This window comes from Chelonoidis abingdonii, chromosome 14 (genome assembly GCF_003597395.2).
Source record: "Chelonoidis abingdonii isolate Lonesome George chromosome 14, CheloAbing_2.0, whole genome shotgun sequence".
NCBI classification, from domain to species: domain Eukaryota; kingdom Metazoa; phylum Chordata; order Testudines; family Testudinidae; genus Chelonoidis; species Chelonoidis abingdonii.
Window position 1 is genome coordinate 28,732,854 of NC_133782.1, and position 16,210 is coordinate 28,749,063.

Genomic DNA, 16,210 nt, shown 5'->3' on the forward strand with positions numbered 1-16,210 from the left:
CTGGAAAGTTCAGCAAGCCAGAATGTCCCGTTAAAGACAAGCAGGGAAAGTCTATAACAGGAATAGAACAACAGGTGAACAGATGGGCGGAGCACTTTGAGGAACTCCTGAACAGACCAGCACCACCAAATCCACCAGACATTAACCCAGCCAACGAAGACCTCCCAATTAATTGCGATAAACCAACCAGAGATGAGATCAGAAAAGCCATCACCATGATGAAGAACAGGTAGGCGGCTCGACCTGATGACATCCCAGCAGAGGCCCTGAAAGCAGACCTGGATGCTTCAGTGGAAATAATCATAGGTGTGAATTAAAAGCAGTTTAATTACTTTGGTTCCAGTTTGTATGTCAACAGCCCCAGAAATAGAAACACAGGAAATCCAGGAGTAAGGTGGTATTTCTCAAACAATGCACTAATATGCACTCATATAATGAAACCCTTAACTCTGCCCCCTGGAGAGAGGACAGGAAACTGGGATGCCAGATGCATTATTTTTCTTTGTTACAGAGACCTTTGCATTCCTGCCTTGGCTTTAATTTTATAGACAGAATTATACAATTTTGGGCCAAAACAGTGGTTATTTATTAGAAACTAATTGAACTTTTTGTGGACATATGCTGCCCCGCACTCCTGGTACTCGCCCTTTCTCATCCACATATGCCGGAAGGATCTAAGCGAGGCTGCCATGGACCCTCCAGCCCAGACTGCCATGCTCCTCTTTGGGGCAGCCAGAATTTTAATCCGGTAGCCTTTGCCATATAACAAAGCATCCAGCTCTGAGCACATCCTCTCAGGGAAGCCAGGAAACATTGATGAGCCCCCTGATAACACAGTATTACCAATAATGTCTCCCTTGCACTCATCTGGCACCTTCTGGAGGCTTTGGAAAGCTAAAAGGTGGATGCCGGGAGAGTTTTGGTCTAGTAGTTTTGGTTGGAAGAGTGGCTCTGGGCAGCAGAACCGCTCCTTATCCAGAGTTATCCAGTGCCCATCAGGGGTCTTAAAACCCATTGGGAACTGGTGAGCTTTGTCTTGGAGGTCTCCTTCATAGTCCATGGACACGTAGCAGCACTGCTTCTTCATCTGGGTGACTGTCGTCTTCTGCAAGGTACATAGCAGCTGTGGGTCATTGGAGCTCTTCAACAGCAGGGTATGCATGTGCTTGGAAAGGAAAAACCCAGCCACGTCCAGGCGATAGGTGGCCTCCCTCCAGATCTGCCCAGCACAGATGGAAGTGACATGGGACACCCCAGCCCCGGTCTCCACAGCCAGGCCAGTGACCCTGCCACAGGAGCAGAGGGAGAGGAGCCCCGTGTTAGCCACATACAAGGCTGGAACACCAAAGTCCTCGAAAAACATCTCGGCCACCTTCTCCCTATTGGTTGTGGGGCAGGAGGGTGAGTCTGTCATGAGCAGTGGGCACTCCTCAGGGGACAGTCTCAGTTCACAGAAGAAAAGGTGGCTCCACAGATTTTCCATGGCTTCCCAGTCAGTGATGATGCCGTGCCTGAGGGGGTGGGTTTTGGATGCCCTGGCACCACCTGTCCCACAGCCAGTGGCGGTGAGATGGCATGGGGTCTCCCGCATCACAGCTGGGCAGGTGGGAGGCATGGATGTGGTCTTCAACACAGACCTTGGCTTGTTCTCTCCAGCAAAGCCGGCCCGAGTGAAGCAACTACCATTGTCGATGATAACCGCGACCTTTCCCATAGTGTTATCTGCACCACCAAATGGTCTGAGCTTTATCCACCTCTGACGTTGGGATGTAGGAGACACGCAGTCAGGGATTAGAGGGAAGAAGGGAATTGGAAAACTTGCCTCATCCTGCAACAAAACAAATGGATTATCTATAATGTAGTTCTAATCGATTACCAGTTAAATACAAACTCATTGTTAATGCAGGATTACAGCTGAGAAATGCAATGATCAAGAGTCAGGATATGCCCACAAGCCAGGGAGTGCTCAGCAGCAGTGACTTGGATGTGCCATGGAGTTGCCTCCTTCTGGAGTTGGTCTGGTTGGACACTTCTGGCCGTTTCATCGTGCCTTCTTACGTAAACACAATCATGCTTCTACTTCAGCTCAGCAGCACGTTGCATTGAAACAGCCTCCCGTCACAATGGGACAGTGCTCCTAGAGTCCAAAGGAATGATCTGGAAGAATAGCAATCCAAACTGCTGGTCGGGTGCTCTTAGGCTGAGATTTTTTCAGAACTGCCTAGGGGATTCAGATCCCCAACCACATTAACTTTAAATCTCAGCTGTAGTGCACTATCTATGGCCTGGGGCTGGTTTTCCTACCCCAGACTGGTCGTAGGGCATTTCTGTCTCAGCACTGCCACATGCATATCATAGCTTTCCTACTCAGATCTGAACCTTAGAGTTCAGAAAATAAGATGCTAGTATGAAACCTCCAAGCTTAATTAGCAGCTTGGATCTGATAACGCTGCCACCAGCCAGATTTTCAGTCTCTGGTGCCCTCTGGTCTCCCCAAACCTTCCCTGGGGGACCCCAAGACTCAGATGCCCTGAGTCTTACAACAAAGGGAAATCACTCCCGTCTCGACCTTGTTCTTCTCTTACTTCCTCCCGAGGGGGCTTCCCCTCCGTGGGGTTAATCCCTGGAAGATTACTGTACTTGAAGGACTCCTTGAATTACAAAACAGAGAGGGCACAGGGGCAGAATCGTGGGACAAAACACGACCGCACTGTGCTTATAGACCTAAGTCAGCAGAACGCAATGCCATCCACGCGTGAAACAAACGCACCCTGAATATAATCAAAGAGGCTGATAAAGGAGGTGCTGTTGTCATCATGAACAGGTCTGACTAACCAGAAGGAGCCGCCAGACAACTCTCAGACCGTCACAAATTCTACAGGCCACTTCCCTCAGATCCCACTGGGAATACCAGCTAAGAAACTGACCACTAACCAGGCAGTCCGGCTACACTAACACCGAAAAAATCGCATACCCTTAGAGCCCGCACCAGGTATTTATCTACTACCACAAGATCCAAAACGCCGGAAATCTGGACGCCCCATCATCTCGGGGTTGGCACTCTACTGAAGGACTGTTGATAGTGGGAGCTGCTCTGCTGCAGACCCTATGCCACCAGGCACTCCCAGCTATCTCCGTGACACCACTGATTTCCTGAGGAAACTACAACACATGCTGTCCTCCAGAAAACCATCCTAGGCTCACCATGATTAGAGGACTTCTACACAAACATCCACACACAGATGGAATACAGCTGTTAGGAACATGTATTCTGATGATGCCACAGCACAATTGGCTGCTGGAGCTCTGTGCCTTTATACTCACACATCAACTATTTCAAGTTTTGATGACAATAATACTCCAGATCAGTGGCACTGCTATGGTACCGCAAGAGCCCACAGCCATATTTTTTATGGTGACCTGGAACAACGCTTCCTCAGCTCTCGTCCACTCGACGCCTCATCTCTAACCGTACGCTACATTGATGCAATGCGTTCATCATCTGGACCAATGGGAAGGAGACTCTGAAAAATTCCACCCGATATTTCAACAACTTCCACCACCTCAATCCACTCAGCCTGGACCAATCTACACGGGAGGTCCACTTTCTAGACACCACGTGTGCAAATAAGCGATGGTCACATTAACACACTCTATATCGAAACCTACGACGACCCTACGCCTCTTCATGCCTCAGCTTCCATCGCGGGCCATCACGATCCGATTGTCTACAGCCAGACACTGAGGTACAAACCCGCATCTGCTCTAACCCTCAGACAGAGACCAACACCTACAAAATCTCCACCAAGCATTTCTAAACTACAATACCCGCACGAGGAAATTAGGAAACAGATCAACAGAGCCAGACGTGTACCAGAGAACTCCTACTGCAAGACAAACCCAAGAAAGAAAACAGGACTCCACTGGCCATCACATACAGCCCCCAGCTAAACCCCGCATCATCAGGATCTACAACCCATCCTGGACAATGATCACACACTTTCCAGGGTCTTGGGTGGCAGGCCAATCCTTGCCCACAGACAACCTGCCAACCTGAAACGTATTCTACCAGCAACTGCACACCGTACCATAGTAACTTAGCTCAGGAACCAATCCAATGCAACAAACCTCGATGCCAACTCTGCCCATATCTACACCAGTAAAACCATCATAGGACCTAACCAGATCAGCCATACCATCACTGGTTCATTCACCTGCACGTCCACCAATGTAATATAGGCCATCATATTGCCAGCAATGCCCCTCTGCTATGTACATCGGTGGCCAAACTGGGACAGTCACTACGGAAAAGGATAATGGACACAAATCAGATATCAGGAATGGGCAATATACAAAAACCTGTGGAGAGCACTTCAACCTCCTGCGCACACTATAGCAGCCTTAAGGTGGCTATCCTGCAGCAAAAAAAACTTCAGGACAGACGCAACGAGAAACTGCTGAGCTTCATTCATGTTGCAAATTTGACACCATCAGCTCTGGACTAAACAAAGACTGTGAGATGGCTTGCCAATTACAGAACCAGTTCTCCTCCCTTGGTTTTCACACTCTACTGCTGAAACAGGGCCTCACCTCCCTGACTGAAAACCTCGTTATCTCTAGCTTGCTTGCTAGCATATAATAACCTGCCCCTTGGAAATTCCACTACCTGCGTCTGATGAAGTGGGTATTCACCCACGAAAGCTCAGCTCCAAAACCTCTGTTAGTCTATAAAGGTGCCCAGGATCTCTGCTGCTAAAACAGAGAGGGCAATTTACCCTCCCCCTCCTTCCCTCCCAGTCTTCCTGAGAGAGCCGTAATCCTGGCACAGGATTTCTATCCACCTAGACCCTCACTTAGAAAAGAAAATTCCAACAGGTTTTAAAAAGAAAAGACTTTATACAAAAGAAAGAAAAGACAATAAAAATGCTCTCTGTATCAAAATAACAATATACAGGGTCAATTGCTTAAGAGCAAGATATGAATAAACAGCCTTATTCAAAGAAATACAATTTAAACATCCCAAGCAACTACACAATGTAAATACAAAAACAATATAAAACCTATTGTCTTTTACCTTTTTACTTACACTTGGAAACAGAAGATTAGAAAAGCCTGGAGATAGATACATTCATAGCCGAGAGAGCAGCAGACAGAGAGCCACAGACAAGAGACACACCCCAAAATTCCCCCCTGAGCATTTGAAAAATCCGGTTTCCTGATTGGTCCTCTGGTCAGGTGTGTGGTTCCCTTTGTTAACCCTTTACAGATAAAAGAAATTAACCCTTAGCTATCTGTTTATGACATGCAAATGGCAGCTCCCAGTGTGTGTTCAGTGGTGGCTTGATAACCATCTAGCCTTGTGCGGGTACCAAGCAGAATGTGCACCACGCATGACAGCCATGAATACGCACAGTTGAGCACGGGAGGCAGAGAGCACTGATGCTTGGCTACCTAGGGCTAGAAAATCAGGTTTACCTTGTGCTGATTTCTCCCTTGAAAACTGCATTTCCCCCTCATCAATTGATACTGCATGCATATTGGGAGGGGCAATCTTGGTGCTAAAAATGACATTCTGTGTGGCTCGGTGTGACATTTTCTACTGTTATTTCCAAATCAAAACTGTGCAAACTGGCAAACTCGCGCATTCCTCCGTGGGGGCTGTGGATCCGTTAGAGGTATCAAGTTCAGGCCTTTATCACTTTCTTAGCAGAATGGTTACAGAGCCTTCCCACCCTTAGCACCCTTACACGCACCTCAGAAAGGACCAAATGGATTTTGTTCAAATTAAATAAGTCCCCCTGTCACGGAGTCCCCGGCGATTGCCTGGAACGTCCCCACTAAGCCAGTCAGGACTGGGGAGCCTCCTCTCCCTTGGAGCGAAGCTGTTCAGGAAAGAAGCTCACCCGTCTTCACCTCTTGGGTCTCTCCTTGGAGCATTCAGCATCCTCTGCCCTCCGTGTGCTTCCCACAGCGAGCCCACCCAGGCGGGGTCCTGGGAGCCACAGGTTCTGCACCCCCACTTTGCAGTCAGACGTGACTCTAGCCAGCAAAACAGAGGTTTATTCGATGACAGGAACAGGGTCTAAAAGAGGCTTGTAGATACAGCGAAAGACCCCTCGGCGCGGTCCATTCTGGGGTCAGCGAGCCAGACCCCTAGGTCTTGCACTTCACTCGTCCCCAGAAGCTCCAGACTAACCACCCCCTCCAGCCCCTCCTCTCTGAGCTCCTTTCCCAGGCAGGAGGTCACCTGATCCTCTTTTCCAACACTTCAGTTGCACCTTTGCAGAGGAGGGGCCAGGCCATCAGTTGCTGGAACAGAGTGCCAGGCATTTAGTGCAGCTGGCCTTTGCTCTGCAGCAATCACACACCCTTATCCCACCACCTAGATACTTAAGAACTGCCTAGGGGATACTGAGGCACCAACACAGTATTCAGAGCAAACATTAAGAACAGTCCCAGTTCATCACATCCACCCCAGCTTTGAGGTATGGTGTGAAATTTCGCTCTCAAAGGAAATGTTTAAGGAAAATTGTGAGCAGCTGATTGAGGTTTGGAACGGAAGGATTTTCTCCACCTTATAGTGCAACCCTTTGAGAAATGGGCTGTCCATGGCACAAACTGATACGAGGTCACTTCCTGCTGTTGGGAAACTCTCCTAAAAACGCTTCTCCCCCCACACTGGGCCATGTTAAATAGTGCAGAACAATCCAGGATATGGGCACGGCAGAGGGGGTTCTGGTGATGTGGGGAGTAGAGCTGGTTGGAAAAAGTCCAACTACATGTTTTTCATTGGATTTTGCAGATTGTTGAGATCAAAACATTTTGAGGAAATGGTTTGATTTTGATGAAATTCCTCCGGAAACTGGGCAGGATCCGTCAGAAACTTGCCTACTCTCCTGTCAGCTTACCAGCCCAGCTCCTCAGCAGCCCACCAGGCAGGTGGCAGGGGGCTCAAAGCCTGGAAGCTGTAGGCTCCCAGGGTCCGGGGCTCTGGGACAGCCATGCAGACAGATTGCCTTGGCGTCAGGGATCCAGGGTCCTGGGCAGCCCACCAGGTGGACTGCCCTACAGCAGAAGCTCCATTCCTCTTTGTGAAGCACTTTGAAGTTTTTGATTTGCATTTTCCATTGGAACAAAACAAAATTTCAAATTAATGAAATCCTCTATTGAAATAGAGTGACATTTCTCTGCCCAGCCCTTGCCGGACGACCTTGCCAGGCACCATTTGGGGTTATCTTATCTAACACGATCATATAGTTAAACCCAATGTTCTGCAGTCTCCTCCATGCCATCGTCTTCTCACTTGTCTCTCCTGTTTTCTTTCTCCACCCTACGCTGCCCCCAGATGAATGGGTTGACAGCAGCAGTGGCCTCATTGCTGAGAGCTCCCCATGACAGCTTGGCACTTGTCAAAGAAATGTTCATGCGTTGTTGAATTCCAACCCAAATGTGCTCAGCCCTGTTGACTGGGCCTAGGAACTTCCTGGAGTTCAGATTCCCCAGCTATAAAACCCTGCAGCTCAGTTTTGTCACAGGGTGAGGGTGGCCATTGGGTGCGTTCTAGGGCTCCAAAAGGGACTTTATGTTGCATTTAGGGCACCCCTCTCTAAAAGAGCATCATTTCCTCTGGGGGAGATGTGTTGGAACTGCTTCCTGATTGCAGCCCCACACAAACCCAGATTCTGATACCCTCCCTGCTGGGGTGGAATCATGTATGGTATGACGCCCTCACCTGATGATTTCCATGTGTTCATCTGTCCTTCCCTCTGACCCCTGGATCCTCTTGGAGCTGTCCTAGGATAGACATTAGGGTTCCCGGGTGTGGCCCGGAACTGCTGGTGAGGAAGGAGGGGTTCCAGTGGCGGGACGCTGTCCTGGGAGTTCCGGAATCTTCCCCTCCCCCATGTGGCTTCTGTTCCTAGGAAAGGATTGTTAGCTCCCATGACCTCATAGGCCCACGTGTGTGTGTGTGCGTGTGCATGCGTGTGCGTGTGCGTGTGCGTGTGCGCACACACTGGAACTGATGATGCCAGTAGAATGCATTGTAATACCAAAGCCCTGACTCCTCAGGGGCATCAGCAGGGCCGGCTCTGGCTTTTTTGCCGCCCCAAGCAAAAAAAAAAAAGAGGGGGGGAGCGGCAGCTGGAATGGCAAAGCAGGGGGGGAAATAAATAAATAAACCTGTGGCACAGCCAGACTGGCAAAGCAGGGGGAAAAAATCAATAATACATGGTGCGGCCGGAGCAGCATAGCAGGGGGGGAAAAACAACCCCCCCCAAACTGTGTGGTTGGAGAGGCCAAGCGGGGGGCGGGGGGGGGACAGGAACGGTGCAGCCGGCAAAGCAGGGAAAAAAACAAAACAAAAAAACCCTACAGGACAGCCAGAGCCAGGGTGCTGGGGGACTCCCTGTACTGCAGAGTGCGCGCCCGGTCTAATGGGGGCGAGGGGAAGGGAGTAGGAGGAGAGAGAGAGAAGGTGGGCAGCCAGCACTTCAGCGGGGCACTCACCCCATGGCCCAGACCCCCGCACCGCCTGCCGGAAGGGCTCCGCGCCACTCCGGTCAGCTGGGAGGGAAGGACGCGGGCTGCCCTGTCGAGTTTCCTGCAGGGCACTCCCCTCCTCCACCCCCTACAGGGCGGCCGGATTGGGGAACCAAAAATAAAAACACCTGCTGTGCCACTCTAGGTTTGGGCAGAAGCCGCCCTGTAGAATCTGCCTCCCCAAGCACAAGCTTGCTGGGCTGGTGCCTGGAGCTGGCCCTGGGCATCAGACCAATGCAGCCCTTCCCACAGGTAGGAATGACACTGCTGAGACCCTGGCAAGGTCCCAGCCCACTGTCCTAAATTCTGTCGTGTTGCTGTGTGCTCTTAAACAGCCGTTGTGTTCCATCCAAAGGGAGGGGTGAAGTGATTGCTACACTGACAGCTTGTAAAACTCTGGAAAATCCTTTGGGATGAGAGAGGCTATTCACATTATTTATTGACAGGAAGCATTTCATGGAATCATAGAATCATAGAAGATTAGGATTGGAAGGGGCCTCAGAAGGTCATCTAGTCCAACCCCCTGCTCAAAGCAGGCCCAATCCCCAGACAGATTTTTACCCCAGTTCCCTATATGGCCCCCTCAAGGATTGGGCGCACTCACTGAAATGCCGCCACCTCTGTGGTGGAATGTAGGAGCTGTTTAACAATGTATAGCAACTACACAACAGTTGAGGACAGACAGGAAACTACAGGAATTGTAGGGAAGCAAGATTTGCCCAGCAAACCGTTTCACACCCCTATTCTTGCCTCCAGGGCTTGTTTCTTTTTTGCTATGTTCTAGATCTCTTGCTAAGCACCACACACAGCTCAATCCCAGTTGGATAAGACCATTAGCTGAACGGTATCGATGGTATCCATTTAGAATTCTGTTCAGAGTCCATCACCTAGAGATGGGGAAATGGAGAGGGCAGATGGGGCCAAATCTGGTGTTCTCTTCTCTGTCTTTACCTGAGCTTTGTCTGCATATTAATTTGGAGACAAATCCTGCAAAGTGCTGCACACCCTCAGCGCCTGTTGACTTCAGTAGGAGTTGGTGCTTAGCACTACCGCAGCAGAGCACAGTATCTGACAGAGCCATGCTTCGAGTAAGGAGTGCAGGACTCCATCCACGGAGAGTTATCTGCACAGAGCAAACACTTCTGCAGGAACAAAACATAAGCCAAAATAGAGAACGATCAGGTTAAAGAATATTTAGATGCTAGATATCAGAGGGGTAGCCGTGTTAGTCTGGATCTGTTTCCATTCCATACGGCTAAATGCAGTGCCTTGCATGGTGTCTAGTATCAGAGGGGTAGCCATGTTAGTCTGCATCATATGCCAGCAATGCCCCTCTGCTATGTACATCGACCAAACTGGACAGTCTCTACGGAAAAGGCTAAATGGACACAAATCAGATATTAGGAATTGCAATATACAAAAACCTGTAGGAGAACACTTCAACCTCCCTGGCATCTACTGCTGCTAAGAACAGAGGGGGCATTACTCCCCCTCCTTTTTCCCCCTGCCTAGTCTTTCCCCTGAGAGAGACCCGTGAATCCTGGCCACAGGGATTCTATCCCATAGACCCTCACTCTAGAAAGAAAATCCAACCATGGTTCTTAACAAAGATAAGAAGTTTATATACACAAAGAAATAGAAGACAAAATTAAAAATGCTTCTGTATCAAAATTAACAATTATTACAGGCGTCATAATTGCTTATAAAAGAAACAATTGATAATAAACAGCCTGATTTCAAAAAGAATACAATTTTAAACATCCACAGGCGTAAAACTACACCACATTAAAACAAAAACAATATAAAAACCTAATGTCTTCTACCTTGTACTTACACTTTGGAAACAGCAAGATTAGAAAAGCCTGGTAGAGTAGAAATACTCTCATAGCCGAGATGAGCACAGACACAGAGAGCACAGCACAAAGACACACCACCCCAAAATTCCCTCCCTGAGCTTTGAAAAATCCGGTTCCTGATTGGTCTCTCTGGTTCTAGGTGTGTGAGTTCCCTTGTTAAACCCTTTACAGATAAAAAGTAACATTAACCTTAGCTATCTGTTTATGCAATGCAATGGCAGCTCCATGTAGCTGAGTGTCGTGGTGGCTGATTAACCATCTAGCCGTTGTGCGGGGTACCTAAGCAGAATGTGCACCAGCATGCAATGCCTATGAATACCACAGTTTGAGCACGAGCCAAAGAGACTGCACTGTATTGCTTGTGCTACCTAGGGCTAGAAATATCAGCGTTAATGTACTACCCTTGTGCTGATTTCTCCCTGAAAACTGCATTTCTCCCCCTCATCATGATACCTGCATGCATATTGGAATGGCAATCTTTAATGTGCTTAAAAAATGACATTCTTGTGTGTGATCACAGGGTGACATTTTCTACTGTTATTTCCAAATCCAAAAGCTTGCAACCTGGCTATACTCGCGCATTCTCCGTGGGGGTGGTGGATCCGTAGAGGTATCCAATGTCAGCCTTTTATCACTGTGTCTTAGCCCTACACAAATGGTTACAGAGCCTTTTCCCACCCTTAGCACCTTACACGCACCTCAGAAAGACCAAATGGATTTTGTTTCAAATAAAAAATATCCCCCTGTCACGGAGTCCCGGGCGCTGCTCTGGAACGCTCCCCACTAAGCCAGTCGGACTTTGCGGGAGCCTCCTCTCCCCTTAGGAGCAGAACTGTGTCAGGCAAAAAGCCTCACCCGTCTCTCACCTCTGTCTCTCCTTGGAGAGCATTCAGCATCCTCTGCCGCCTCCGTGTGCTTCCCCAGCGAGCCCACCCAGGCGGGTCTGGTGAAGCCAACAGGTTTCTGCAACCCCCACTTTGCAGTCAGAATCGGACTCTTATGCAGCAAAACAGAGGTTTATTCGATGACAGGAAAGCGTCCTAAAACAAGCTGTAGATACAGCGAACAGACCCCTCGGCCGCGGGTCCATTCTGCGGGTCAGCGAGCCCAGACCCCTAGGTCTCACTTCACTCCTGTCCCAGCAAGCTCCAGATAACAACCCCTCCAAGCCCACTCCTCTCTGCCTCAGCTCCTTTCCCAGGCGAGAGGTCACCTATCCCTTTGTCTTCCAACACCTTCAGAGTTGGCAACGCTTTGCACGGAGGCCCAGCCATCAGTTGCTAGGACCGGAAATGCCAGGCACTTTCAGGTGCACTGGCCCTTTGCTCTTGCAGCCAATTCACCACCCTTATCCCACCATCCTAGATACTTAAGAACTGCTAGGGGATTACTGAGGCACCAACACAGTATTCAGAGCAAACTATAAGACAGTCCCAGTTTCATCACATCCACCAGCTTTGGTATCGGTGTTGAAATTCGCTTCTCAAGAATGTTTAAGGAAATGTGAGGCAGCTTATTGAGTTTGGACGAAGATTTCTCCCACCTTATAGTGCAACCCTTGAGAAATGGGCTGTCATGCACAAACCTGATACGAGTGTCACTTCCTGCTAGTTGAACTCCTAAAAAACGCTCTCCCCCCACACTGGGCCATGTTATAATAGTGCAGAAACATCCAGATATTGGGCACGGCAGAGGGGTCATGGTGATGTTGGAGTAGGAGCTGGTTGAAAAAGTCCAACTAATGTTTTTTCATTGGATTTTGCAGATTGTTGAGATCAAAACATCTTGGAGGAAATGGTTTTGATTTTTGATAATTCCTCCGGGAAACTGGGAGATCCGTCAGAAATTGCCTACTCTCCTGTCAGCTTACCAGCCCAGTCCTCAGCCACCCACCAGGCAGTGCAGGGCGCTTCAAGCCTGGACAGCTGTAGGACTCCCAGGTCCGGGGCTCTGGACAGCCATGCAGGAACAGGATTGCCTTGGCGTCAGGGATCCAGGTCCTGCGGCAGCCCACCAGGTGGACTGCCTACAGCAGAAGCTCCATTTCATCTTTGTGAAGCACTTTGAGTTTTGATTTGCATTTTCCATTGGAAAGCAAAACAAAAATTTCAAATTAATGAAATCCTCTATTGAAATTAGTAGTGACATTTCTCTGCCCAGCCCTTGCCGGACGACTGCCAAAGACCATTTTGGGCGTTTATCTATCTAAACACGATCATATTGTTAAACCCAATGTTCTATGCAGCTCTCCTCCATGCCATCGTCTTCTCACTTTGTCTCTCCTTTTTCTTTTCCACCCTACGCTGCCCCAGATGAAATGGGTTGACAGCGCAGTGGCCTCATTGCTGAGAGCTCCCATGACAGCTTGGCCTTGTTCAAGAAATGGTCATGCGTGTTGATCTCAAACCTCAAATTGCTCAGCCCTGTTGACTGGGCCTAGAAATTCTGGAGTTCAGATTCCCCAGCTATTAAGAAGTGGGTATTCACCCACGAAAGCTCATGCTCCAAAACGTCTGTTAGTCTATAAGGTGCCACAGGATTCTCTGCTGCTTTTACAGATCCAGACTAACACGGCTGCCCCTCTGATACTTGAATTCAAAAAGATGAAATTCACTAAAGAGAAGTGCAAAGTTCTACAATTAGGAATAAAAAAAATCAAATGCATAACTACAAAATGGGAAATAACTGGCTAGGCAGTAGTACCGCTGACAAAGATCTGCGGGTTATAGCAGATCACAAATTGAATATGAGTCAACAATGTGATGCAGCTGCAAAAAGGCAAAAATCATTCTGGGGTGTATTAACAAGAGTGTCTTAGGCAAGTCACATGTAATTGCCCTGCTCTGCTTGGCACTGATGAGGCCTTAACTGGAGTTCTATGTCCAATTCTGAGCACTTCACTTCAGGAAAGATGTGGACAAACTGGAGAGAGTCCAGAGGAGAGCAACAAAATGATGAAAAGTTTAGAAAACCTGACCAATAAGGAAAGTTTAAAAAACCTGCGTATGTTTAGTCTTGAGAAACGAAGACTGAGGGGGACCTGATAACAGTCTTCAAATATGTTAAGGGCTGTTATAAAGAGGACTGTGATCAATTGTTCTCCATGTTCACACAAGGTAGGACAAGTGACGAGCTTAATCTGCAGCAAGGGAGAATTAGGTTAGATATTAGGAAAAGGTTCCTAATTTTAAGGGCAGTTAAGCTCTGGAACAGGCTTCCAAGGGAGGTTGTGGAATCCCCATCACTGGAGGTTTTGAAGAGCAGGTTGGACAAACACCTGACAGAGATGGTCTAGATTTACTTGGTCCTGCCTCAGCACAGGGGGCTGAACTTGATTACTTCTTGAGGCCCCTTCCAGCCCTACATTTCTATTCTTTTGTGATTCTACCAGCTTCTGGGAAGTGGCTTTCTTAGTCACCGAAAACCTGCTTTGTGGGTCTCTCCTTCCTGAAGTTAAAGATCGCTGATCCAGAGCCTGGGGAGAAAGAGGGTGGCAACATCCAAATTTCTTTTACTCTGCAAAAGCTCTTTCTGCTGGGGCTGTCTCCTGGTTCACGCAGTGTGACTGCACTGCACAATTATATAACTCCACTCCAGAGTGTGACTAGCAGCGAGATTGACAAGGAGAGATAGCAAAGGGTAATTTGTTAGCAGACAGGAAAGCACTTTCCAGCATGAGTTTCTAATAAAAGCCAGTGTTAAATGGCAGTCACAACAGAGGGACGTTATAGGAACACTAAGCCTCCCATCTTGTTATATACACTACTGTAACTCCTGATCTCTGACTGATTTCCAGTCCACTGTGTTGACCAGGTGCCAGCATTTTCTTAGCCCCAGTTTCTCTGGTTAACAATGATCTACAGCATCTCTCAATGCAGAATGGACGTCCCTGTATGTCCGTATTCCGGAGGTTTGCTTGTGGAAGCAGTTGGCCCTGCACTTCCCACTCCACCAGGAAAGCCAGGAACCCACACCTTCTTAGTTCTCAGCAGATAGAGTGGAGGCTCCTGTCCCCTCTTTATACAATGGGGATTTCTTGCCAAGCATTTTGCCTTTTCATTCACCATCCTTCTCATTGGTCAACTCACCCCTCGGAACCCTCAAAAGGCTATTAAGGGAGCTGTCTCCAGGGCTAACTCGGCAGCACTCACTTTGCAAAGCCAATTTCTTTTTCACCTCCCACCCCATCCTCCACCTCCTGCACTGTCTCCTGGAGGCCTTCTCTCCAGTCAAGGACTGCAGTTGGGGTCATTGATGCCAGTCCCTTAGTGTAAAGTTCTAATATTTCTTGCCTTCCTCCCATGCCCCAGAACACATACTAAACACAGCCAGTCATTTGAGATGCTCGGCTTGGTTTATTTTCCCCCTTCCACGGGATCCTTGGTTCCAGAGTGCGCTATAGTGTTGCTGGAGACAGCTATGCTCCTTGGGCTGCTCACAGCCTGGGCCATCCACTTACAGCGCATGGGTGTACGGTGTACCAGAACATCACCCTGTTTTTGGAGCCCAGGGAATCCCCTTCCTCGGCCTTGTCAGACTCCACCAAAAAACACAGGGTCAGGATCCTCCTCATCTTCTGGATGTCCCCATCGCCGGCTCCCAATCGTGCTGATGAGGGGAACGGCTGTGGTGGCCGGGGAACCTCTCCCCTTTTGCTGCCTGGCTCCAATCTGCCAAAGATGTTAACTTTGCTACCAGGAGAGAGGGTGATCAGAGAGAGGGTCTTTGGGCTGTGGGACAGCTTCCCAAGAGGAGGAATCAGCACCGCTTTGATCTGTAGAATAAATGAAACAAACAACGCATTCTGTCACATTGGCGTGGGCTGCTCCCCTGGTGCTTCGGGACCTCCCGTTTCAGCTCCCCAGCCTCGGCCAGGTGCTCCTGGAGAGCAGACGTGGTCAGTAACGCTGCTAACGGTTCCACAGAGTGAAGCTACACTGGAGCTACTTCCTAGAAAGTGCCTTCATAGTGTCACCGGTCCCTTCACAGTCACCCCAGGGGCAGGGTGTTTGCTAGCTGGCTGATGGGAAATTCCAAGGCTTCTTACTAGGCGAAGTGGGTGATGGTCCTTGGGGACTTTCCCTGGGTTATGGATGTGTTTTAGGGGACTGTTCCCCAGTCCCCTTGCCCAGGGTTTTGGTTTCCTGTTTCCCCGAGAGCGAGAGACAGTGGCTGGCCTAGGTGCTCGAATTCTGATCATTCAAGAAGGATTAATACAAATACATTGTCAATTAGGAACTCATGATGGTTCTTGTCACCAGCATTCCTGGGCACTATACAATGCGGTGAACAGTATCAAAATGTACAACCCCCTATCTGACCCACCAGTGTAATGCACCCGTCCCCCAAAAAGAAAGTCATCTCAGGGCCCTAGAGAAGGGCCTTAGCCCAGGGCCAGTTATTATAGTTTTGAAACTTTGTTATGACACAAGTCCACACAGCAGTCAGCTACTTCCTGGTCACTCTACAGGAGAGATGGAATGCTGTGATAGTGGTGGGAGAGTGGAGCCTGGTGTGTGTCTGTCTGTGGCAGTTATGTGGGCAGCGACTGTGCATGTTGGTGGGATGAAGGGTGTGGCCAGGTGGGGTGTGAAGCTGTCGGAGAGCATTAGTGTGGCTGACCTTGTAGCTCGGGCGAGTCACTGGCTGGCACTTACAGTGGACTTGTTCTTTTTCAGATAGATAACCAGTTGCCCTTTCTCCTTTTCCTTCTCCAGATCTGGGCACTTCTCCTTCTTTTCTTGCTTTACTTTTTTCACCTTCTTTCTGGAGTTGTAATTGCCCATCTTGTGATTCCTTCTGAGCCAGCTGGT

The 16,210-nt window shown here is 48.9% G+C and overlaps 3 protein-coding genes across 3 annotated transcripts in view; 2 read left to right on the top strand and 1 right to left on the bottom strand.

The window, feature by feature from the left end:
* E2F1 (E2F transcription factor 1) overlaps positions 1-16,210 on the top strand; it is a 259,410-nt gene that overhangs the window by 237,776 nt on the left and 5,424 nt on the right. The window lies entirely within an intron of this gene.
* NECAB3 (N-terminal EF-hand calcium binding protein 3) overlaps positions 1-16,210 on the top strand; it is a 163,604-nt gene that overhangs the window by 124,094 nt on the left and 23,300 nt on the right. The gene's annotated exons all lie outside the window — the stretch shown is intronic.
* Positions 596-1,714, bottom strand: ACTL10 (actin like 10). The gene has a single exon (XM_075072459.1). The coding sequence runs from the start codon at positions 1,712-1,714 to the stop codon at positions 596-598; it is 1,119 nt and encodes a 372-aa protein (XP_074928560.1).